A 24,747-nucleotide genomic window follows, 5' to 3' on the forward strand; every position below is an offset into this window, starting at 1 on the left:
CTAACCTAACCTAACCTAACCTAACCCTAACCTAACCTAACCTAACCTAACCTAACCTAACCTAACCTAACCTAACCTAACCTAACCTAACCTAACCTAACCTAACCTAACCTAAGATGGTGTCTGGCGGCGCTGTCACCTGATCTTGGCCGCATTCGTGGGGGATTATCCAGAACAGTGCTTAGCTACATGTACCCTCTCTGGTGACTGCCCAAAGTGCACAGTGCCCCACGACGAGCTCGGAGATCACATACGTTACATGGCCCGCAACCTCAATGATGTGCAAGACCTTCTTGATCTTGCTAATGAAGATCCGGCATTATACAACAGTGCCTGTCATAACGCTCGTATTAAGCCAGTTTATCACCCCTTCTGGGAGGCATTTCCTTACGGAAACATATTTATTGCCATCACACCTGACATCCTGCACCAAGGCTATCAAGGGATTGTCAAACACCTCGTCATCTGGCTCAATGATGCTTTCGGCCCTTTAGAGATCGACGCACGGTGTCGCATGATGCCCCCAAACCACAATGCACGTATTTTTAGCAAGGGAATCACCACACTAAGCCGTGTGTCTGGAAAAGAACATCGTGACATGTGTCGCATCCTCCTCGGTCTTGTCCTTGATCTTCCCCTGCCCAATGGTCGATCACCTGTTCGTCTTGTTCGTGCTGTTCGCACGCTCCTTGATTTCATGTACCTTGCCCAGTATCCCGTCCACACCACCCACACTTTGAAATTTCTTGACGACGCACTTACTCGCTTTCATGATAACAAGGCAATTTTTGTGGAACTGGGGGTACGTGCCGACTTCAAGCTTCCGAAACTGCACTCATTTGAGCATTATGTGGAATCCATCAAGCTCTTTGGCACAACCGACAATTACAACACAGAGCAGTCAGAGCGGCTTCATATCGACTTCGCAAAAGATGCCTATCGTGTGACAAACCATAAGGATGAGTATGCGCAAATGACCGCATGGCTGGAAAGGAAGGAAAAAATCCTCCGCTTAGAGCTGGTGATCAAATGGCGCGCGCAATGACACAACGGCACTGATGCAACACCATCCCTGATATCCCAACCATCACTTCCACCGATTCATATGCACCTCCAGATGACTAAACATCCCTCTCGCAAAGCTGTCACGCTCTCGGATCTAGCTCTTGAATACGGCGCAATCGACTTTGCAGATGCTTTGGCCGACTTTGTCATCCTCCACAATCAGCCGAACCTCCATCCCACACTTGCTCACAAAGCCGCAAACAACCTCCTCATCCCCTTTCAGAGACTCTCCGTCTTTCACAAGATCAAATTTTGGAACCATGATGCTTTTGAACGTGAGGAGGGGCCAGACACTTTAGACGCGGTCCACGTACGCAATGCACGAAAGGACCGCCAAGGGCGCGCCGTACCCGGTCGTTTTGACACAGTGCTCATTGATGATGGGTCTGCAGGCCCTCGCGGTGTGACAGGTATGTCAATTCATAGTCCTGCAACACGGCCCCTTGAAATTATTTGCATGTAGGGCTCCACGTTGCTCAAGTGCACGTCGTTTTCGAGTTGTCCGAAAATGTCGTAGCCGAGCTGTTTGATCCCACCCGTCTGCCTCCACCGCAGCACTTTGCATATGTGGAATGGTTCACACCTTTTCCATCTGCACCAGATCCTGATCATGGACTATACATGATCAAGCATGCCATGCAGAACGAACGGCGTGTTGCGAGTGTTGTCCCAGTTGAGTGCATCCGGCGCAGTTGTCATCTATACCCCCGCTTCGGCCCTCCTGCTCCACGACACTGGTCTAGCTTCAATGTACTCCAAGAGTGTTCTGTTTTCTACGTAAACCCTTTCCTTGATAGACATACAGAAATGACAGTATATTAGTATGTTTATACACTCAAATCAAGAGCCCTGAGATGTGCGACAGGCGTCACGGTGTGATCTCTGCCGCTCTGCGTCTCTACATCAACTCCACACGCGCCGCTCGACCACAACGAATCTTCCTCCTACCACGGCAACTAATCGCTTCGCAGACGACGAAGGACCCAGCACGAAGAGCGCACCTTAAGCACCGACTGTCTCTTTGTACACAATCACAATCCATCCCTGCCGCGACGCCGAGCCAAGACATTATCGAGACACGACGATGTTCAATTGACACTATGCCGACTGCGACGCACTGCGGCCTTGTGCATCTGAAAGCCATCGGACAAAAATTTACCATATTTTAGATCACTTAGATACAGTTTTCTCACTTGGTGAGCCTCTTAGCTCATTTGCTCGCGTTAGCGCTAATTTGCGCTGTCCTATCCACTCTTACCAAATGGCTAATGCGGAAGGGTTTTCCTGATGAAGGAAGGCCGCGAGGCTGAGCTAGTGAGGAGACTGTAGGTAACGTACAAGAACACGGGTCCGTGATCAACCTGAACCGAGTTACAATAGCCCAAGCATAAACTTGTCGTGTGCATTGCGTATCTCTCCCCGCCCTTCGATACCTTGATTTTCTGGAAACAAAAAAGATGATATACGAAGGGGATACTGGACCTCCATCTCCCTACCTGCCCAATCAAAGTCAATGATCTTGACCTTGCCCTCGCTGTCGATCATCACGTTCGGCCTCCTCAGGTCGCCATGCACGAACCCTGCCTTCGCCAAAGTCTCGATCGCCTGAGCGATGCTCCCACGAACATCGCTCGGGAGCGCACGATCCCAGTACTTCGCCTCCAAGGTGTCTCCCTCCAAGTGCTCCATCACGACCATGCTCAAGCCCTGGTAGTTTTGCTCCGAGAATCTATCTGCGAGATCAGCAAAGTAAATCAACCGTGGGGCGAGCCCTTGTTCCGCCATGAATTCGTGGACCTTCTTGCCATAAGTGTCCACAAACTTGACCACAACGAGCTCTTCTTTTTCCCCATTGACCACCTTCCGTGCCAGGAACGTTGTGCACGACTCATGCTGTTGAAGTCCTTTGATGTAGTCAAACTTTATCACCTGACCGTTGCTTGGATAAGAGTCGATCTATGGGAAAAATCGCCCGAAATGTCAGCCCTGACTGTTCAGGCCCTGGTACCACTCGCGAAGGCGCTGAACGGCAAGGGCTAGGCAGTCGAAAACCTGTGCCAACCTGTCCACACCTGGGCTACCCAGATCGTTGACCTGATCGAGGCCGGTTGTGCGGTCCTCACCGATGAACATCCAACCCGTGAAATGTTGCACTACCGCCTTGTCCAGCAACACAGCCCCCGTGATACACATGTGAGGACCTGCCAGCCCCACGAGGATCGTCGGACAACAACACGCCTCAAGAATATTCCTGCGCTGCACAGATTACAATCACTGACTTTGTCCGCAATGAGCAAAGGCGCGACACTTACTGATGGATCCATCCAGTACTGCAGGTATGACAGCTGTACTTGCACGCTCGGATCGGTGGCCGTCTTTCCCATCTCTACCTTTTCCTCCAATATGAAAGGCGTGACGGTGCCCATGAGTTCATGCAAGTCCAGAGACACGGAGACGCAGTGGTCAGGAGAGGTGTTGTTCCCGTTCATGACCCTGATCAGCTGCTGTCCAAGCAACTCTGACACAAGGCCTCTCGTACTTTCCGAACGCTCGTTCTCCTGGCCCGCCAATTGAGACACGGATTGCATAAGTTTGAGCGTCTGGCGGACCATCTCGGGGCGCACTTGGCGGTTCCTATCACTGAGATCGCTTCGTAATTATGCAAAGACAGGGTGGTAAAGCTCAATCGAGGGGGCCCTGTTGTCCAAGCCCGCGATGCTGCTTCGCCCGTCGATGACCCGAGCAAACCCTCTCTGATACTTGACATAGCTACTGGCCTTGGCATTTTTGGAAGGGGGTCCGGATCTTTTCACTGCTTCTTCGAGCCGTACCAACCCTGCCAGAGCGCGTCAGCAGCATGAAAATCATCACTTTGTCCCAACTTACGGTTCCAATACCATGGCTCTTCGCCAGGCAGACCAGTGGATCTCTTGCTCTCCGTAGACCCATGTTGACTGGAGATGGGGCCTTCCAAGATCCGACCCACCTGGACCAGGAAGCTTACCACCCGCCCACCGCCGCCAGGCGCCTTGATATATTCGCGAATCTCGTCTTGCTTCTGACACAGACTGCCATCGTTCATCATCGCCCGATATTCATCCATAGAACGGGTTCTCACTGTTCTCGTAGGGATAGGATCTGTGGGCTGATCTCGTCTGAGGTCCGCTGCACCGAATCCAATACGAGGTCACTTACTTCGTAGAACAGGATGTCGTCAGGATCGAAGTTGATCAACCACTTCTTCAACATGTCCTCCTGCACCAGTTCCGTCAAAAGCTCCAAGGTCGCACCGAGGGGAGCGTAGCTGTTTTTGGAGCTACCCATGGGCTTTGGGTCCAATATGTTCGCATTTACAAGGACGGTCCTCACTTCCCGACGCTTGTTATGATCGTCAACGAGGAGGTAGTCAATTGGCTTTGAAAGTCGTGTGGATGGAGACATGAGGATCGACGAAGTGGGCTGGTTCCAATGGCAAGTTGAAGTGAACTTGACGCTATCACGTGACCTCGCCCGTGTTGGTTGGCACGGGAGTAGCACAGGAGTGGCACGGGACAGCACGGCACCCTATAGTGAAGTCTAACGGAACGGGTGTCCGGCGGTCGTGAGCAAAAATGTCCGGACGCGATGGACGCGGGAGTTGAACGTTGAACAGCGAACTAGGAATGAGCTTTCGATTTGGATTCTTCCCTATCAAAGGAGCAGCTCTCTGAATCGTCAGGTATATTTGTTTGTATGTCTAGATTAGCTCTGCATTTTTTTAAGACCTCTCAAACAAGCACATGGAGCAGGAGAGAGAAGTTAAATGCAATATCAAGTCTGCTACGATAATGAGCCCAGATCCGACCGATCTCACATTCTGAACCTCTATTCAAAAAGAAATAGGTGCTATATGTAAAGTGAACATTCTATCCAAATAATCTGAGAGTGGTCAGTTGGGAGTTCATGCTCAAAATGAATTCTTACTACAAGAGGGTGGGCAGAGTGACTTTGGCCTCGGAGAGGTGACTTTGTCTGAAGCTCCGACGTGCTCTTGTGAGCTGCAAGCTGTCGGACTCCTTCATGATCGGAGATTGATGCTAAGTGTCCAAAAGGGCAGTCTCCCGTTGAGTCGACGTACTTGGGACATCAGAAGCGTCGCCATCGTGACGATGCTTAGATAGGAGTTTGCCTTGCAAGTGCAATTTTTTCTTGTCGTCTCTGCTTGCATCATGCTTTTTATCTTCATCGTCGCTTGCATGTGCTTCTCCTCATTCTCCGTGCCTGCTTCATCGTCCACTTCACTTGTGTGTGCGAGATCCCCGATCCCATCCTGGATACCTCTTACCATCGTGCCTCCATGTATAGCATCAGGTCACTGAAGCTGCAGTCACGCGGCGTAACCCACATCCTGTTCGGCTTTGAGGCGCTAAGCCTTCGGATCACAATAGATGCACCTCGCCCGGCTTGGGTCGACGCGCTGTACGAGAACATGCATGCTATTCAAAAGGCATATGAAACCGAGATGCAACGCGAGTTTCGACCTATAAAGGCGTCTTACAACGATCTCAAACGCAAATGCGGAAAGGTACGTCTGGTCGTTGTCCTTGTCGTCGCCGAATTAGAATGAAAGCCATATAACCTGTAGATGCTAGCCAGCGTCGAAAGCACGCGTTTTATCCAAATCCTTTTCGTCAATGGATGGAGAAAGGCCATGGGATGACGAGGTATGGGCCTTGTATCGCGGATGTGCGGCTGTCGAAGATGCCGCTAGCACTGAGCGAGAGAGCGAGCGCACGAGGAGCATTGTGGGCTGCTTCGGCCCAAGACCTCTGAACGGCCTACCTTGCAGTCCCAAAGTCTCGTAGAGTCGCCAGCTGACCGCCCAGATCATGAGAGCAAAATACGGCCGCTCAGGCTTCCTGCTCAACGCCCTCTCTGACTCTCAGTGCTAAGAAAAAATAGTTGTCCTCCACCGTCAAGTCGTCTTTGACACGAAGTCTGCGATACTCAGACTTGACAATCACAGCCGTCCTGCCTCCAAAAGCGACTCTCCGACCGGCAGAAGCTCACGAATCAGCACGCCGACGCGCGACAGGACGAAGGGGTAAAGTCTCGTAGAGCTATGCGTCGTACTTGTGTTGAAGCGGGCGGCGGAGAGTGAATTCGTGTGGATCGTGAAATAAGATTACAAGCCGCATGAGGTGGCGGCGAGGGGGGGGGGGGGGAGGGGGGGGCGATGACTGCCATTCCTCATTCCTCGGAGCCCTCTGAATATATGCGCCTTAGCTTGTTACGCACGGCGGTGAAGAAGCGAACGCCCGTGGTCCCTGGAAGAGAGCCATCGGGGGTGAATACGCGAGACCTCCTCAAATGTAGAAACACGACGCCAGATGAAAGATATCATTCCGTTACTTTTATCACTCGGGCGCAGATTGAACGGGAGCCCGAGCAGGAGCGGCGCCAGCTCGTCGATCATGCGCAATATTTCCGTTCCAGAGATCTACACGAGCGCGACCGCATTCAAGTAGTCTGCTCCTCTCGTCGATGTTCTTGAAAAGGAGAGTGTGACGATCTTCTGGCATGTCCAAGCAGCACGAACGACTAACATTAAGAAATCGCTGGCGTGATCAAGTCCAGTTTGTGTCTTGGATATGGACCTTAGGACGGCGGTCGCAACAGGCCGCAACAAAAAGCAAAAGGATCGGGACAGAGGGAGAATGGTTGCTCTCTCTGCATTCGAGAGGATATCTGCTTGGTCGCTGTGATTGTGATTGTGGATGAAGACGCCGGCGACGACGCGACGTGAGTCGGCACGTACGCAGACGTACGCGCCTTTTTCCGGTCAGCAGTAAGCGCTTTTTTTTGTCGCGTACATCCTCGTCTCCTGTTCTTCCAGTGCTTCTTCTTGGCCTCAAGTCAACAATGCATTGTTGACTTGAGGCCAACCGCGATCTCCATCCCAAACCCACTATAAAGCCCGAACAACATCCTAAACATTTATCCCCCTCTTCGACATCACAACTTCGACAAGCTTCGACGTGACACGAAATCCGAGAGTGTATGCGCCCTGATATCTGCGTTTTCAACATACGAACGACTGACTACGCATGGTCACAGCTTCTCGCACGGTGCTTCCATGCAAAGTTCTCGGCTGGATGTCCTGATACGTGTCCAGGATGCGCGCCCTAGGTGTTGCTGGCTTGCGCACATCCCGGTAATTGTTCGAATCGTAAACGGCAGCACACGCCCAAACCACGAGTAAAGAGATGTGTCCTGCGCGGTGTCTTCGACTCTTCGTCCAATGAGAGGGCTTCTTTTTTCGTCTTCGTCTACTCATACTTCTTCGTGGGCACGTCGTCGTCGCTTCGTCTTACTATAGTTCTCGCTGACCAAACGGAGCTGAGTAGGCGCGACTTGACGTCGGCCGTGGACGCGTCTCGTGCATCGCCGTCGATTCGACTGGCGGCCCTGTGCAGGGATGGACTGGAGTCACGATGGAGCCCGCGGCGAAATCGGACCCGTCAGTGGCGCCATGGATGAGATCCTGCCGACAATTGTATGCACTCATTGCAGGTGGCGCAGACGTATGTACGATCAGTTGAACATCAACGTAGGCGCACTCAAAGCTGTCGCGATAGCAGCATCATCCGCCGTCGGAGGAACGCAGCCTAATTAGCAGGATATTCCATTCTGGCACGAACGGAACAAAATACGTGGAACCTGCGCGAAACCTGTTCGCGATTGGACGGCCGGGCGATTCGGAATGAGGCTGAGCAATTGAGCAGGGGGCACGGGACGCGGGGATGTTCCGCAATGGGACAGACGGATCGCAGCTGCCTGGCACCCCCGCACTCGTCTCCATTTCGTCTCTGCGCCGTGACCGAGGTGTCCCAGGATAAATTGTTGAGGCGCGCCCACTAGCGTATACCGACGGCATAGGGATATGGCCGGCGGACACACGCGACGACCTGTAGGACGTCTGTGATAAGCGGCGGATGGTGGGAACGCGAGGCCTGAGTATGGCGGGACAGGACGACGGGTACGTCAGAGAAGGTCACGCCGGGGAACGAGGGACCAAAGGCGGGAAGAGCCCACACACGCCTGCACGTGACCTGCGCCATCGACGGCCGACCTGTTTGAGATCCGGGTACCACTTACTAGTGTCCAGCTGCAGGCCACCGACGGTTATCGCCCCTCTTATAAGGCCCCGCATCTTCCCCGCAACCCCACATTCATCCATCCTCTTTCCCTTGTCGCCATGGAACCACAACCCCACACCCCCTATGTCTCCCCCGCACCCGCCGCGCACACCATCCCCATTGACCCTGTCCCGCCTCTCCACAGCGGCAGAAAGGCGGCCCTTACCCTCCACATCGTCGTCGTTGGCTGCGGCCTCGGTGGCCTCGCCGCCGCGCACACCCTCGCCCACGCCGGCCATCACATAACCCTCCTCGAGGCCGCCCCTGTCATCGGCGACGTCGGCGCAGGCATCCAAGTCTCTCCCAACGCAGCACGCCTCCTCCTCCGTTGGGGCCTTGGTTCTGCCCTTTCCGCCACCGCCGTGCGCCCCGAGGCGATCGTATTCCGGCGGTACGACACGGGCGAGCGCGTAGGCTACACACGCTGGGGTGACGTCATGGACAGATCCCACGGCGCGCCCTACCTCCACGTTCACCGCGCAGACTACCACGCCATGCTCCTCCGCCTCGCCCGCGCCGCGCCCAATGTGACCCTGCGGTTAGGCGCGACCGTCATCGGCGTCGACCCCGACCCCGCCAGCGCCGTCGGTGGCCCGAGCGTGACGCTCGCCTCGGGCGAAGTCGTGCGAGGCGATCTCGTTGTCGGTGCGGATGGTGTCAAGAGTATGTTGCAGGCTGCCGTGACGGGCAAGTCGAGCGCGCCGCGGGCGACGGGCGACGCCGCGTACCGCGCGATCATACCGACCGACGTGATGCTGCGCGACCCAGAGCTCAGGCCGTTCGTGGAGACGCCGGAGATGACCGCGTGGATGGCCCCTGGAAGACATCTGATGGCGTATAACATCGTTCGTTGCATCGCCTGTGATGGATCATATGAATATGTGCTGATTGTGAAATATGTAGAGAGGGAAGAAAGAATTCAACCTCGTCTTGCTCCACCCCGACGACGGCTCGGTCGAGTCTTGGACAGCGGAAGGCAGCGCAGACAAGATGCGAGCCGACTTCAAGGATTTCGAGCCAAGGTGCGCACCCGCTCCCAGCCGCTTCTCAGTCGGCTCACTCGCACTCTCGCAGGGTCCAAAAACTCCTCGCATATGTCAATTCAACCCTCAAGTGGCGCCTCATGGACCGTCCCGCGCTCGATTCCTGGGTGCACCCCAAGGGTCGCATCGTCCTCCTCGGTGACGCTTGCCATCCCATGCTGGTGAGTCTCACCCGCCCCCTTCGTGTTCTATCATTGATCATGCTCCAATTAGCCATATCGCGCCCAAGGTGCCGCGATGGCGATCGAGGACGCGGGGGTGCTAGGCGCGCTGCTCTCGCACCTGTCCACGATCGAAGAGCTACCGGTGCTGCTCAAGGCGTATCAGGATCTACGGTGCGTCACCGCCTCTGTTGATGACCCTTTTCCAACGCTTCGTGCCCGCCGGTGTCGATGTGTTGAGACGTGTCGAGATGTGCATGGTCGTGCGCCCCGGCATTTGCAGAGGCCCTGGCATGGACATCCTTCCGCGACTCAATCACTCTCCAGCCCGTTTCCACTGACCGACTGACCGACCGACCTTTGTTCTTGCTGACTCCCCGACCTCCTCCAGGCTGGACCGCACGAGCGACGCGCAAGAGCAGTCCCGTCTGAACCGCAGCATCTTCCACCTTCCCGACGGCCCCGAGCAGTGCGCGCGCGACGCGGAGATGCGGCGCGCGATGGCGGCCGAGTTCGCCGCGCTCGAGCACGCAGGCGGGCACCCTGCATCTGTCTCCGCGTCCTTAGCGGATGGCGAGACGCTGATGGTGGGCAACCCGAACCAGTGGGCCGACCGGCGCAAGAGCGAGCGGCAGTTTTCGTACGACGCGGATGGGGCCGTGCATGGGTGGTGGACGGCCGGTGGGCGTGCGTTGCTGGAGGAGGCGCGCGCGCGTACAGAGGCGGCAGCGAAGGCGAAGGCGAAGCTGTAGATGGCGAGCGTTGGGGCTGGCAAGGGCGGTGGGACGCAGAGAGGGAGTCCAGGCGGAGAGAGCTCGCGCGGAGCGAGGGTGAGGGCGCCTTATGTTCTTTGATGCGGCTGGCGCGGCGGAGAGAGCGGGGATGATGTGTGCGTTTCTGTTTTCCGGCCATCCAAGTCCCGCATTCCCTCCCACCTTATTGCATCTTTCCAATTTGTGACATCTTTCCCGGAATGCATCGTATCTCTGATTTCTGTCAATCGAGTGATGACTGGACCTTGGGCGCTTGAGCGCTGAGCATCATGCTGAGATATGATCGCGTCCGGAGGTTACCTAGTTGACGTTCGTGGTGGTCATCGGTGTGTGGTCATATTCCCTCCTGGCGGTGCCAGGTCGTCCACTCGAAACGCTTTCGTCGACTTTCTACGCCTCTGACGAATCTGCATGACCACGCTGCATCGCTCGACGAAGCCGGGCTGGTCAGGTGTGTGAGCAGAACGTCTCTAGGCGCTGCAGACGGCCCTATTTGCTCGGACAGATAAGGTCATCGCTCGGATCCATCACAACTGAAGCCTATTCCAGCGCCATCGCTCTCCCCATCATGATGCATCGTTGCTCGTGGGAGGACACTCTAAGAGGTATCTAAGACGGCAACCGCAGTCTACAGGTTGCCCATACCACTCGACTCGGCCAGTATGTCCACCCGCCCCTTCCTCCTCCATCCACACGTCCCCACACCCCAGGGCAGGAACAGTGCGACCTTCCACCCGCCCCCGCTCGATGGCACGCTCGCCGTGCCCGAACTCTTCGAGTACGATGCGGTGCATAGTCCGTTGCACCCGCTCTTCGTCTATCCCAACCCCGACGCGCCCGACGGGACGAGGACGATCTGCTACCCCGAGGCGTTGAGGCTCATCCACCGTACCGCGCGCATCGTGCACGGCTACCACTCACGCGCGGCGCCCAGATACGCCGCGCAAGTCGGCGTCAGGCCGCACGACCAGCCACCCACAATCGGCATCCTCGCCATCGCAGGTGTGTTCCGCATGCCGATCGTTCGTCGAAACCGAATGGCGGGTCTAAGGAGACCACCTCGTCCCCCCGCGCAGACTCGATCAGCTTCTTCTCGGTGCTAGTCGCGACGATGTGGCTCGGGTTCACCCCATTCGGCATCTCGCCGCGCAACTCGCCCGCCGCCGTCGCTCACCTCCTCCGCGCGACGCACGTCATCCAGCTCATCGTGAGCCCCGATCCCGCCATGCAGCGCCTCGCTGCCGCCGCCGTGGCGCTCCTCGCGCAGGATGGCGTGGTCGTCGAGATTCTCCCGATGGTCCAATACGACGCGATCTCAGACGCGCACGCGGAGAAGCAGAAAGCTGGAGGCGGAGCCGAAGTGTACGAGGGCAGCGATCTGAAGCTTGCAAAGTTCGATCTCGACAAAACAGCAATTATGTTGCATTCGTCTGGTAAGTCCCTTCTGCGCGTGCTCTCGCATCTCTCCAGCTCCGGGCGTTGAGTCGACCTGTTGTTCAAGGCAGCACATCGTTCCCGAAGCCGATCAGGATCTCGCACCGGACATTGCTTCAGTACACCATGCTTCCGGGTACGTTCATCTGCTTTCTGCGATCCAGCTTGGAACACCCTCAACCAACCCTCTTCCATCAGCCTTTGGAGAAGTCGACCTGTGCAACACAGTCCTGGGTATACAACCTGTCCCGATGTTCCGTACGTACACCCTTGTCCACTGCAGTAGAACATACTCCTCACCTTGCGCAGATGGAATGGGCCTCCCAAGCATCACATGGAGTGTGAGCAAGATCCTCGTCGCATTTTTCACAGATTGATCAACCTTGATACAGAGCGCTGGAGGAGTCGTTATGGGCTGCTACGAGCCGTCGTCTCCACCCGTACTCGCGACGCCCGAGAACTACCTCGAAGCCGTCATCGCTTCGAAAAGCTCGGTGCTCTTCACCGTGCCATCTTTCGTCGAGGTCGGTGCTGCACATTTGCCTCCGGGTGTGACTCTGTCTGACATCCTCCGGTACCCTGCGCAGGCATGGCTAAAGAACCCCTCGAATCTCCCTGCAATGAAGTCTTTGCGCGCCATCGTGTACTCTGGCGCACCGATGAACAAGGAGATCGGCGACGCGCTCGTCAAGATGGGCGTGACGCTCGTTCCCTTCTACGCAACGTGAGACTTGACGCACTCCTCTGGCATTCGTGCGCAGCTCACCACGATGGGTAGGACGGAGATCGGATGCTTCAGTATGGCAATTCCTGCAACGGTGCCGGCCGTAGACGAATGGGAGTACTTTCAGATCGCGGGCCATCTCGACGTCGAGATGCTCCCGCAAGACGGAATGGACGACATCTTCGAAGCAACCGTCATCGTCCGTGCTTTATTCCATCTATTACGCGTGCGACAGCTGAACGGTGTGCGTGTATATGCTGCAGGATAGCCCGTATTATAATCCAAATGTGCTCAACGCGGTCACGAGCGACGGCCGGCGCATGTACAGGACGAGCGATCTCTTGCAAAGACATCCCCGCGATCCCACACGGTGGAGGGTGTTCGGAAGGGCAGACGATCAGCTAATGCTATCGACGGGGGAAAAGGTGCGTCGCATCAGCGTCTGTTCTTCTCGCTGATTTGAGCATGTGCTTGCTTTACAGACAAACCCAGGGCCGTTAGGTGCGTATTGCTGTCGAGTCGATAGGATGCGGATCGTGCTCATCCGATTGCAGAGGCAATCCTGGTACAGGACCCCCGCATCGCGTCTGCGCTCATGTTCGGGCGCGGGCAATTCCAGAATGGCGTCCTGATCGAGCCAAAACCGTCGTTCACGTTCGACCCAGGAGATGAAGAGAAACTGGCAGAGTTCCGGAATGCCATCTGGTGAGTCATCCCATCGACAACTTGGACTCTGGATATCGAATAACGATTACGCGAGGGTAGGCCGACAGTAGAGAGGGTGAACCAATTCGCGCCTGCGCATTCAAGATTGTTCAAAGAAGTAAGCCGGCCTATGCTATTTTTCCGTGTCGTTGATGTACGATACTTTCCCAGATGATCATCGTGGCGGACCCAGCAAAACCCTTTGAATATACACCTAAGGGTACACCGCGGCGGCACGTAGTGATCAAGGCGTACGATGCCGAAATTAAAGCTCTGTATGAAGCCATCGCCGACTCGTCCCAGACCGACATTCCGGCCCCAGAAACATGGACCGAAGATGCGACGCTGGTATTCGTGCGCACGGTTGTCGAAAAGGTCATGAAGAGACAGCTGGCCAATGACGACGACATCTTCCAGGAAGGTTGTGATAGGTGTGTGGTTCTGTAACCGCATTGCCTTGGAGAGATCCACAATCCAAGATTTGTCGTCTAGTCTACAAGCAACGTGGATTCGGAATACCATCCTTCACGCCTTGCGCCAGTCGACAAGCCTCACGCTCCACAATCTCCCGAACAACTTCGTGTATAGCAACCCCACGATCAGCTCTCTCGCGCTCTTTGTCATCAAGCTCTTCCTTCATGGCGCAGAAGAGCGCAATGACATCTCCGTTCGTGTGCGTGCTATGGATGCTATGCTCGCAAAGCACACATCTGCATTCCCGGTGCACACGCCGCGCGCCGGCGTCAGCGCGGCTGCTAGCACAGACGAGATCGTTCTCTTAACGGGCTCGACGGGGCGACTGGGGTGTCATCTGCTCGCCCAGCTTGTAGTCAGAAGTTCCGTAAAGAGAGTGTACGCATTGAATCGCGGCGCATCGGAAGGAGACTTGAAGGCACGCCAGGCGAATGCTTTCAAGATATGGGGCTTCGACGAGAATATTGTGGCTTCGAAGGTAACCCTTCTCGTGGCGGACTTTGCGCAGCCGGACTTGGGACTGGGAAAGGACATGTACACGACGGTCAGCAATCCTGAAACAAGTAACCTAGGAAAGGTTGCGGACTGACTGGCATGTTTTTAGATACGAGAATCGGTGACCAGCATCATCCACAACGGTGCGTACGGCTGATTATCATCATTGTTAAATATTCTGATCATCGGCTTGGCTGCACAGCTTGGCGCGTAGACTTCAACCTTGCGCTGTCGTCGTTCGAGCCTTTGGTCATCGGCGTCCGCAACATCATCGACCTGTCTCTGGGCTCGTCTCGTCCAGCATCCCCTGCAATCCTGTTCACAAGTTCTATATCAGTTGTGATGAGTGAGCACATGTTTCCTTTTCAGCAGTTCCTGGCCCTCTCTTATAGAGTTGATTCTGTCTAGGCCACCCTTCTTCACCTGTCGCAGAGACGGCGCTGGAAGATGCCAAGGTTGCAGTTGGGACAGGTTACGGAGAGAGCAAGTGGGTAGCAGAGAATATCCTGCTGCGCGCGAGGAAGGAGGCAGAGGTGCGGACGACGGTGGTGCGCGTCGGACAGTTGTGCGGCGACAGCGCTTCAGGCGGATGGAATGAGAAAGAGTGGGTGCCGGCTCTGCTGCGTGGTGCACAAGTGCTCGGGGCGTTTCCCCACAGGAATGAGGTCGGTACTATTTGTCTCTCAATGGTTTTTCGTCTGACTGATTCGGTTGGGACGTGCAGGCGATATCGTGGGTACCCGTTGACGTAGCAGCCACTTCTCTGCTGGATATGTTGGGCTCCAAGGAGCCCGTGCTCCATCTCGTCCACCCACACCCCGTCAGTTGGAATGTCGTCGGAGACGCCGCGGCGCAGACCCTTGGGGTGCCAATTGTACCCTACAGTGAATGGGCTGCGAAGCTGCGCGAGGCAGCGCGAACGTCCGCTGCGGATCGCAACGCGACGAAGAAAAACCCGGCACTGGCGCTGCTCAACTTCTTTGTGAAAGATCTTGGAGAGGACGGGACGGTCGCGCTGAAGACGGATCGCGCTGTGGGTGTGTCGCCTACGTTACGGAGCGCGGAAAGGCTGGGGAGTGCAGACGTCGAGAAGTGGATTGGCTATTGGAGGAAGATCGGGTTCTTGCAGGTTTGAACGGGTCGCAGCTATCGAATCATTAAATGTGTATGTTACATGTACCGTCAGCTCAGGATGAAAGCAGCCAGTACGGAAAAGAGCGGAAGGACAAGTCGACGGCCGAGGCGACAGATGTAAACAGTTACACGTGATTGGTCGCTTGTCGTCCCCGGTTGGGTTGCAGCGGCTGCTCTCCGGCTTCATCCTCCTCGTTGCTCTCTTCTCTCTTCACCACCGCCAACGACAGTGCCAAAGGACGCTCTCTCGAAAATGGCATCAACCGCAGTGTTACGTTCCTCTCTTGCCCGACACATTACTCCAAACCTTGCGCGCCGTTCTTTGATCCCATTCGGTGCGCTTCGCACCACCCACTTCGCCCGGCAGGCTCACTCAACCCGTTTGACCCTCGCAGCGCGCTCAAACTCTCAGTTTGTATATGTACCCGGAGGCCGTGAGTTTCTGTTATTCCCTGCTAGATTGGTTCTTGATCATCATGACTTGTAGCTATCATCAAGGGCGGCCCGAACGACCCAACCACATTCCCTCCACCCTCTAAGGTTCACGGCTCGTACCACTGGGCGTTTGAGCGCCTTCTCTCTGCCGGCCTCGTTCCCCTCACCGCTGCTGCCTTCGTCACCAGCGGCAGCAGTGCACCTCTCCTCGACGGTATCCTCGGCGTTAGCCTCGTCATGCACTCACACATCGGTGTACGTCGCTTCCCACTCGCGTTCCTCAATAGCATCGCTCACCTTTTTCTTCACATGTGTCGACGGTTGACTGATATATATATATATATATATGTTGCTTGCGTGATGTCATCTCCTAGTTTGATTCCGTTCTCGTCGACTACGTTCACGCGCGCAAGTTCCCCATCCTCGGCCCCCTATTCACGTGGATTCTCCGAGCCACGACCGTCGGGGTCCTCGCTGGGGTCTACCAATTCAACACCCAAGATGTCGGTGAGTGCATCTCCTCCGATACTCGTGCCAAACTGGTTTGCTGACGTGTTGGGACGTGCGCTAAGGCCTCACGGAGCTGATCAGGAGGGTTTGGACCGCATAGACATGCTTTCACCGTTATTTGGTCCTATCGCAAGCAGTCAGTTGTATCATCTTCTCAGTCGGAATCAGAGCTTTCTTTCTCCCATTCATACCCGGACTATGTTGGGCTGAGCGCATCTTGCATTTTTTTTTACGTGCAAGGAAGGTGAGTAACAACTACGAGGTGGTCATGTCAGTACTCGATATACCCCTCGGACGTGCCAAATGTTCCAAGGGCGCTCAAATGCTGTGCGTTGATTGGCCAGTGCGCTTTGCTTTTGGTATCTAAATTTCTACTGGTGGGTTTTCAACTCACACGGGCAATGGCTCATCCCTGGAAATCAAAGATCATCGCTGCTCTACTTGGCTGTGCCATCGCCGCCTCGCACGTCACACTCTAGCCATCCCTGACCCAACCCAACCAGTAGATGTAGCTTGTTGCGATGCGTCCTGATCCTGATTTCTTGATGTTTTCGTCAAATACCTTCAAATACTACTGATCACTTGGTTCTACATAACCGGCTCACTGCGTGTACACGTAAAAGTGGAGGGCTCAACTCGGTGATTTGATGGTGGATCAAATAGATGATCTTTCGACTGACCTTGGATGTAACCCTTCTTTCCCCTTAGCGACTTTCCCCACAAATACGACAACTATCAGGCCTGAGGCCCATCTCATTTCAACATACATGGAAACTGTAGGCAGACGTCGAGAAAACCTGGTACTCCTATGTATCGTCCTCAGGCATACACTGCCATCACTTCCTGCCTGCCTATAACCTCATTGGTCAGATGTTGAATGATGTTTCCAATCGCATAAGGTTCATTGATCCAGCGATCCAGTCAAGCGGTTATAGGCGCTTGTGGTTGTCTGTATATCTAGCGGGTGAGGCACCTTACAAGACCCCCAGACTCGTGGTGATAGCCTCCCACTCGCACGATGGCGCCTTCCCCCGAGTATGCCCCAGGGGTACCAAAAAACGTGGCCGAACTGTGAGTATCTCATATCGAACGACGGCGATGGTGCTTACAGGATGACCCGAACCTGACATAGAACTGGGCCCCTGGTGTGTCTAAGTTTCTAGCTCTGTCATGTTGAGCGTTTCTGAGAGCACGATTTCCCTTCAAAGCACCTCGGTATTTGCTTCAACTGGGGGCTATTCGGTATACTCTGTGTGCAAATCTGTGAGTTCAAACCCGTCAATCGCTCCATCCGTACCCTTGTCGCGCGTGTGCCGACGGTCTCTTCTCTAGATCTATACTTCATCAACTACCCAAAGGACAGGTGGCGGAACAAATGCCTCGTCTATGGCCTCTTCGTCTTCGAAACCGCTCAAACGGCTTTGCTTACTCGCGACTCGTTCGCAATCCTCGGATCTGGGTGGGGCGACCTCTCTCGGTTAGATTACCTTGGTGAAATGTGGCTGAGCGGCCCTTTCATGAACGGGATGAGTAAGGATCTTCGTCCACAGTCGATCATACCCTCTCACATGATCACATCGCTATTTGCAGTAAGCGCAACGGTGCAGAGCGTTTTCGCCTGGCGCATATACCTCCTGGGCAAATCGAAACTGCTTTCGGTATTCGTAGTTGCGGTCAGCGCCATCTTCCTTACTTTGTCACTAATTTGTCGTATTCATTCTATTTATTTCTGAACAAAGGTCGCGCTCATGGAGAGTGCTGCGGCAATGGCTCAAGGTCTACTAGTCGACGTCAAATTCCATGATCGAGCTCACAACCTCCAACGAAATGCGTTTGCGGTGACCACTGTAAGCGCGGCTCTGTAGTCTCCAGTAAGTAACGCTGAAACTGATGGTTTCATTGCACCCGTAGGTGTGGCTAGTAGGCAGCGCGATCTGCGACGTGGTAATCTGCGTGTCGATGATTTACCTCGTAAGTATAATCGAAATCGTTCCCGTGTATGGTGTTTAATTTGATGTTTGAATTTCTGCGTATGCAGCTGAAAACCGCTCAGCGTCAGACTACATTCCGCGAAACTGGGGATATGCTGACTCGTTTCCTTCGTCTGTCTGTTGGTACTGGGATGCTTACAGGTACGTGTTCATGTTCAACACCATTTCCATTTAGTGCCAGGCTGACCGACCAGTACTAGCCAGCGTTGCTGCTATCGATGCAACTCTTTTTCTTGTATACCAGCAAAATAACTACTACATGGCACCCATCGCCGTCCTCGGTAAATTGTACTCAAATTCCTTGATGGTCCTCTTCAATGCCCGGATTAGACTAGATGGTGCGAGCAGGGATCAGCGTCCGTGGAAGAGTAGCACGTATTCGACTCCTGTGACGCGGATCGAGTTTGCTCGTCATTCAGCTCCTGTTATCAGCATCGAGGTTCGGACCGATACGTCGACGGACGGGGACGTGTCCACGACCGACGAGACTGTCAGTGTGAGTGCTTTTAGTATGCCACAACTCAGGTCAGACCAGTGATATCCTGTCCAATTTAGGATCATGGAGAGATGAAGTTGCATCCCGACGCTTCTTCAGTTCATATTTCTCGGGGCAGCGTTGGTTCAGCAGATGTTCACTATTGCTTAGCTTGATGGCGACAGTATTTCTTGGCATATGTCATCTTGAGGACAGTAACTTATAACCACCTCGGAATTTTGCTCCGTCTAATTCGTTGTACTCGCCGTATTCTGATGAGAAGTCGCCATACCATAGAAAAATCATAGCATTTCTGCAACAATATTCGAATGTTGGTAGTACATAAACTCTTTGTGGCATCCATATATCTCAAATATCTAAGAACGAGACGTCCCGAAGATATGAAACCCATTTACTGACATCATCTGCGGACATCGGCTTAGCTTCTCTTAAAACATTCGAAACAACCACAGCTTTGTCTGTGCTCAGCTCTGCATCCGTGGCCAGATCAAAGCTCTCAAAGAAAGGTCGCAAAGCTATAGCTGAGGTGGGTTTGAAACCAGGAGCATCGTCTTGAAGACCTCGCAGTCGCTCCACCCATTCAACGTACGGCACGACCGGAATGTTGAGTAGCGTGCTTGCCGTCAGCGTGAAGGTCGACCAGGGCACGGGATGCGGGTGAACAATGTGCAGAACTGGCTCAGTAGTGTCGAGCATATCGAGCAGGGCAGACGCTGCCGTGTCGACGGCGATCCAGCTCAACGTCTATGATGGGATGATTGAGGTTTTGTCGTAAGACTGTATTGTTTGACATGACGCACCTCGTTACGCATGGGTAGTGCACCGACTAGTTGTGACAGCTTGAGCATCGCAGGCACCCACTCCTTCTCAGTCCACCCTCCTATGCGTTTGTCGCCGCTCAATTGTCCGATGCGCACAGTTGTCGTCGGAACACTTGCCAAGCGTGCAGCTTCTTCGAGCAATTGCTCAGCGATCCATTTGCTCTCACTGTACCCACCCCCTATAGCGATATGAGGGTCATGCAACGCAACTTCCGTTGCTGGAGTATCCACTGTATAATCTGATCAAAATACGTCAAAGATAATTGAGGGTGGTGGATGTCGATTTCACTGACTTCGCAAAACCGAGATAGAGCTCGTGAAGATAATATGGGGAGGCGCTGCACGAGTCGAGCCAAGCGAGAGCTCGATGAGGTTTCGAACACCGCCGAGAAGAGGCTCAAAAGATGATAATGCGACATTGAAGTCTACGCGCCATGCTGATAGTATTCAACCATTCAGCACTCGAACGTTTAGGAACCGACATTTCCCTACCATTGTGAATGATGACGGTGACAGAATCTCGAAGCTAATCAAAGAAAATACAGCGAGTCTTAGATAGATGAATGAGCATGGAATTGAGAGCAGACCTCGCGATAGATATCACTCTCCAATCCCAGGTCGGTCTGCGAAGCTTCGCCCTCAAGTAGAACTACTTTATCCGAGTTCAGCACATCGTCATCAAGTCCCCAAGCTCTGAACGCATCCTTCTGTCTCCCCATAAGAGGAGACGAGTTGAGCGAAGCACCGGCAGAGGTCCTGTTCAGAGCATACACTTTACGGACGTCGTGCCTTCCAGCAAGCTGCGAGAGTATGTGGGAGCCGAGACGCCCAGTAGATCCCGTCAAGAGAACAACTCTAGCATCATCTGTTCCTCCTAATGTGCTCGCCGTGACTTCGCTAGGTCTACGTCGGAAGGAGCTGGCATACTTCTTCACGAATGCTTTCATGCTCAACACCTTCGCTTCTTTCCCTGCTTCTGTGTTGAGGCCGAGCGTGCCTGAAACAAGCCCAACAATGAACTTGGACATAGATTGAACGGTAGGATTGTCGTAGACAAAGTTGTAGGGGATGCTGTGTGCTGGGAGCGAAGTGGAAGATCGGAGGGCATGAATCACGGTGTTACGAATCCAAGTAGCTTGGAGACTGGACGAGGCCGAACAATGTTAGATGAAGACCAAATCAAAATGCAATATCAAGGAGAATTACCTGTCGCAACCGTTCTGGAACAGATCGTCGTTATCACCGATAGAGACAGTCATGACTCGTTCGACTGCCGTTCTCACAAACTCCAAAGTGGGCTCTATATCCCATTCTGTAGGGGGGAGTAGATCCGTCTGAGATACCTTATTTACTGCGTTATAGACAGCTTCGATTTCGTCCTCGTACAGGGCGAGAGAGGTTGGTCGACGTGGAGTACCCTTAGGAGTGTATTCCAGTGGTTTGGCTGGATCGGTGACGATAATCATCTGCGAACTTCATGTTAAAGATTCATCACCTGAGCGAATGATATCAACTTACTTCTTTGAACAACCTCGAGTGAGCAGGAGCATATTTATTGACGCTTTCCACAGTCGGCCTGGAAGATGCGTTATCAACGAAGCTTGGGTGAAGTACATCAAGAATGCTCACCAGATAAGGTTCCTGAACTCCTCTAAGCGTTTCTCGTCTTGAGGAGAGAAAATAAATGCTTCTTTTGGCTGTATAAGCACACCATTTTGAGTCCGTCCACGCCCAAACATGATCGCTGCAGTGATATGCTTGTCTTGAAGAAGTATCTCCTCTATAGGTGCGATGCCTTCAGTGTGAATACTCAGTGAAGCTTTGGTAATTCACTGACCCAACGGTACGGGGTTAGTCTTCGAAGCAATTCAGGTCTGTTGCAAATCGATATGAAGGAAAAAGTAAAACAAGCCTTTTCTCCTGTTGATAGCATGATCTGCTCATCAATCCGTCCGTACACTCTCCACCTGGTCGGATCCTGAGGATGTCGCTGAAGTAAATCTCCTATTGCGTATGCCGGTCGCCCATCGATAGTCATATTCGACACATTGGGGAAACACCAGTCGTTCGCCTAATTAGCAATGTGAGACTTTGGAATGGAAGAAAGAAACAAGGACAACTTCTACACTTACTACTAATACGGGCTCAAAAAGATCATGTTGACTTTCTTGCGGTAGCATTCTCATGTCGATGTGCGGCGCCAGTGAGAAGTATCCCCACTCGCCTGCAGGCTGTCGTTTCTTTGGGATGAACATCACGCAGCCACCGATTTCTGTGCTAAAACGTGGGTCAGACATACGTCGTGATAACTATTGTAGTTTGACACTTTTTTGTCTTACCTTCCCCATGTTGAGAACAAAGCTACTCCAGCGTCTGCAAGCTTGTCTCCAACCATCGGGTTCATAGGAGCACCAGCGTAAATCTTGGCTCACAGCTCAGGTGTGCCGCGGTGATAAAGAGACTTCGGCGTACAATGGCATCTAAGTTACTTAAGATTTGCATATTTGCGGGATCACGAGCACAGTTCTTGAAACGGGAAGAATTTTCAGAATCATAGTCCATGGATGATAGGTTTCGGTCAGACTTACCTCTACGATGGATGGGACGCAGAACAAGATATCACATCGATCTGAAACCGTGGCTCCCAATATATTATCTACCGTCGGCATCATGGGGGGTAAGATTGACTTGAAGATTGCCATGATGGCCCCAGAACAGGCCTGTATCTAAGCGTCAGAAATGCGCACTCAGCCCAAATAAAGTTTGGTATCGACCCCAAAGGTGAGGGTTGTTATACCCATCGCATCTGGTGATTATAGAGAGCAAAGACCGCGGATCAGATGAATGACTTCAAAGGGAAAGTGGCCTCGGTCTCACGGAACATCGGCACAGAGTGCATTCCGACGCGTTTCCCACATAGATCTCTTTCACCATAGTCTACAGAACAAGCTCAGTAAGGTGAAGACGGCAAATCAAATGAAGTACATACATGGCAGCAGCGTCCAATTAAAAAATCCCAGGCTCGAGATCCTGATGGGCTTAGGGAATGCGGTCGAACCTCAAAATATAAATCATCAGCATACGACGAGATACTACTGCAGACAGCGCATAAAGTGTATAAATGCATACCAGAAGAATGCAAAATGACAGCTGTCTCGTCTGCGCGCAACTTCCTCACCTTGCCCGCACTCTCGTATTGACCTTCAATCACAATTTCGCTATATCGTAGCATCGGGACCAGATCGATATCGATACCATCCACACTGAGTATTTGAACTGCCTCTTTATACAGTCGTTGTATCGCAGGATCGGAACTGACGACCATCTGCAGCGCCCCAGTTCTGAACAGTAAATTAGCGACTCCCGCAGCTGAGTTGCGCGTCGAGATCGGGAAAGGCGTCAGTCCGAGGCGCATGATACCGTGGAGGAGGAAGATGTAACTGAGGCTGTCTGTATCACGCAGGAGTCAGGATCCATCAACAGCAGTCAGGCAGACGGTCAATATCATGACGCACCAGACGTTGCGAGAACTGCGATCACTGGAGGTTGATTTTCCTCCCTCTTCTGTTCAGCATATCGCTGAGCGCATCGCTTGTAATGCACCTCCATTATCCCCGCAGCCCTCCTTATCGCGTGTAGAGCTTCGGGATAGCAAACCTCTTTGGATTGCCCTTGATCATCGGTATAGACGAGGTATGGGTGCTGTGGGCTGTGCTGTGCGTTGTACTCGTAGAGCTCTGGAACGGTCAGAGAGAAATCGAGCGGTGGGGGGTGAAACGTAAGAGAGTCAACACCCTGTCGGGTATATTTGGGATGCATTGACTCCGATGACCAAATTTCAGGATTGAGATGTTCTTTGCGATGGGGATTGTCACGTCTCGATGAGTTTACGGTAGAGGAAATAAGACTCTTATAGTAGAGCAGTTAAGTCCGGATCGGCATTTGAGAACATACAGTACTGAATGACGTTTAGTTGCCTGTCATTTCGGTCAGTGATAGAAGATGAGGCCTGGGAAACCCCGACAGCCCCACCTGGCCCAGAGTCCAAATGTGTACACATGACGATGAGATAGTGCTTCGCAAGGTTATGCGACATGGCGGCTGCTCGGTCACGCTTCGACACGCGTAGCGCACGAGCCACGAAGCTGCAGAAAGGCGGAGAGCGATGACGACAGTTTTGTCAAACTAGATATGAACGTAAGCAGGATTATAGTATTTCGAAAGAAACGAAAGCCTTCACGTTACCGTTGTAAGCGCCTCGAGTCCACAACGTTCCAAAGCCGATACACATCGTTGAGAACCTCCTTCTACGTAGCCCTCAATGACTCATGTTCCCCACTATGTAAGATATCTGGCATTCGTGTTCTGGCGTTCTAGACACACGCTGCCTGCTTCAACAAGCTTCAAAGGGTTTAAGTAAAGGCTTTTCCGTTGTCACGGATCACTGAAATAACAAGACCCAGTATAGTGAGAAAAAGCATTCGTGGTAGCCAATGGGTTCTAAAAACAGAATTATCGCCTGCCAAATCAGCAGTGGTGACAACTTACATGCCCCTCTTCTAGATTGCGCGAGAGACGTGCCGTGCACACTAGGTCGAGTATCAAGCCTAGTGCGTCCATGGCTCTATATTATGGGCAGCTATCATTCAGTCTGAAAGAACAGCAGCTAAGACCGACATTTGGTGTAACAATCGTTTTCGCTCCAATAATGAGTTGACTTCATCGATATCACAGCTGAATAATGCTTGGTTTCTGATTAGTACGCTGGGCATTGGAGTATAGTGATGCAAGGATTGAGGCAGTGTCCCGCTGAGACGGTCAAGCGCCGTTTGAATGCCTCAACACAATGCTAGGGAGGGTACTTCAGTAATGCATATCGTTGCGGGTAACAGGTGCTCGTACATATTACTTTGCTATCCTTCGAATCGTGAGAATGACGACATAATGTTGAGCCTTAGCAACAGCAGCATACTCAGCCCGCAGCTTGGTCACTTTCGTCCTCGCGACTCAAATCATCAAACACCACTTTGGTGCCTCGGTGCTTGTACCGTCAGGTTCGGCAATGGGGTTTCTCCAATTTTACCCTCAAGAACTGAAGCCCAAAAAGCTCAGGTCCCAGATCAAGTTTCTGTGGGAGGATGGTTATGGCTTCGAGCGAATTCGGGGCAGGTTCACATACTGGATTCAGCTGCGTTGGGACTTCTGGGAAAACTGATGTCCTGGAGCACAACAATAGAAGGTCTGAGCGAGGTGGCATTGCGCTTTGCTGCAGTTATTGCTGCCTGCTCAGCGTATTCTTACCTATTGA

The 24,747-nt window shown here is 53.2% G+C and overlaps 8 protein-coding genes across 8 annotated transcripts; 5 read left to right on the forward strand and 3 right to left on the reverse strand.

Moving 5' to 3' along the window:
- Positions 1-259: 259 nt before the first annotated feature.
- HETIRDRAFT_429792 (uncharacterized protein) lies at positions 260-1,887 on the forward strand (the record flags this gene model as incomplete). The annotated part of the gene is made up of 4 exons (XM_009552913.1): positions 260-802; positions 866-1,021; positions 1,118-1,475; positions 1,529-1,887. 4 exons carry the CDS (start codon positions 260-262, stop codon positions 1,885-1,887), a joined length of 1,416 nt encoding a protein of 471 aa, XP_009551208.1.
- Positions 1,888-2,375: 488 nt separating this feature from the next.
- On the reverse strand, positions 2,376-3,677 carry HETIRDRAFT_389252 (uncharacterized protein; the record flags this gene model as incomplete). Its single annotated transcript, XM_009552914.1, has 3 exons — positions 2,376-3,021; positions 3,118-3,321; positions 3,378-3,677. 3 exons carry the CDS (start codon positions 3,675-3,677, stop codon positions 2,437-2,439), a joined length of 1,089 nt encoding a protein of 362 aa, XP_009551209.1. The 3' UTR covers positions 2,376-2,436.
- A 45-nt stretch (positions 3,678-3,722) lies between these two features.
- Positions 3,723-4,506, reverse strand: HETIRDRAFT_421768 (uncharacterized protein; the record flags this gene model as incomplete). Its single annotated transcript, XM_009552915.1, has 3 exons — positions 3,723-3,901; positions 3,952-4,210; positions 4,261-4,506. 3 exons carry the CDS (start codon positions 4,504-4,506, stop codon positions 3,723-3,725), a joined length of 684 nt encoding a protein of 227 aa, XP_009551210.1.
- Positions 4,507-5,401: 895 nt separating this feature from the next.
- HETIRDRAFT_429794 (uncharacterized protein) lies at positions 5,402-6,983 on the forward strand (the record flags this gene model as incomplete). The annotated part of the gene is made up of 6 exons (XM_009552916.1): positions 5,402-5,629; positions 5,697-5,849; positions 6,071-6,201; positions 6,331-6,568; positions 6,707-6,846; positions 6,941-6,983. 6 exons carry the CDS (start codon positions 5,402-5,404, stop codon positions 6,981-6,983), a joined length of 933 nt encoding a protein of 310 aa, XP_009551211.1.
- Positions 6,984-8,063: 1,080 nt separating this feature from the next.
- On the forward strand, positions 8,064-10,465 carry HETIRDRAFT_156655 (uncharacterized protein; the record flags this gene model as incomplete). Its single annotated transcript, XM_009552917.1, has 6 exons — positions 8,064-8,083; positions 8,389-9,088; positions 9,147-9,265; positions 9,318-9,447; positions 9,500-9,621; positions 9,839-10,465. The coding sequence occupies 6 exons, from the start codon at positions 8,064-8,066 to the stop codon at positions 10,197-10,199; spliced, it is 1,452 nt and encodes a 483-aa protein (XP_009551212.1). The 3' UTR covers positions 10,200-10,465.
- A 4,918-nt stretch (positions 10,466-15,383) lies between these two features.
- HETIRDRAFT_65732 (mitochondrial inner membrane protein) lies at positions 15,384-16,231 on the forward strand (the record flags this gene model as incomplete). Its single annotated transcript, XM_009552896.1, has 5 exons — positions 15,384-15,521; positions 15,582-15,620; positions 15,674-15,876; positions 15,996-16,128; positions 16,194-16,231. Exons 1-5 carry the CDS (start codon positions 15,440-15,442, stop codon positions 16,229-16,231), a joined length of 495 nt encoding a protein of 164 aa, XP_009551191.1. The 5' UTR covers positions 15,384-15,439.
- Positions 16,232-17,342: 1,111 nt separating this feature from the next.
- HETIRDRAFT_328212 (uncharacterized protein) lies at positions 17,343-17,864 on the forward strand (the record flags this gene model as incomplete). Its single annotated transcript, XM_009552918.1, has 3 exons — positions 17,343-17,394; positions 17,464-17,661; positions 17,722-17,864. Coding segments are annotated over 3 exons (393 nt in total), but the record flags the coding sequence as incomplete, so codon positions are not given.
- A 1,102-nt stretch (positions 17,865-18,966) lies between these two features.
- On the reverse strand, positions 18,967-23,258 carry nps9 (tridomain enzyme adenylation-thiolation-dehydrogenase; the record flags this gene model as incomplete). Its single annotated transcript, XM_009552891.1, has 18 exons — positions 18,967-19,362; positions 19,419-19,678; positions 19,733-19,876; positions 19,932-19,965; positions 20,027-20,582; positions 20,646-20,905; positions 20,958-21,015; positions 21,069-21,234; positions 21,348-21,510; positions 21,581-21,716; positions 21,779-21,861; positions 21,912-21,965; positions 22,028-22,126; positions 22,214-22,245; positions 22,317-22,376; positions 22,429-22,497; positions 22,569-22,889; positions 22,955-23,258. 18 exons carry the CDS (start codon positions 23,256-23,258, stop codon positions 18,967-18,969), a joined length of 3,195 nt encoding a protein of 1,064 aa, XP_009551186.1.
- Between the last annotated feature and the right edge of the window lie 1,489 nt (positions 23,259-24,747).

This window comes from Heterobasidion irregulare (assembly GCF_000320585.1).
Source record: "Heterobasidion irregulare TC 32-1 unplaced genomic scaffold scaffold_11, whole genome shotgun sequence".
Classification (NCBI taxonomy): domain Eukaryota; kingdom Fungi; phylum Basidiomycota; class Agaricomycetes; order Russulales; family Bondarzewiaceae; genus Heterobasidion; species Heterobasidion irregulare.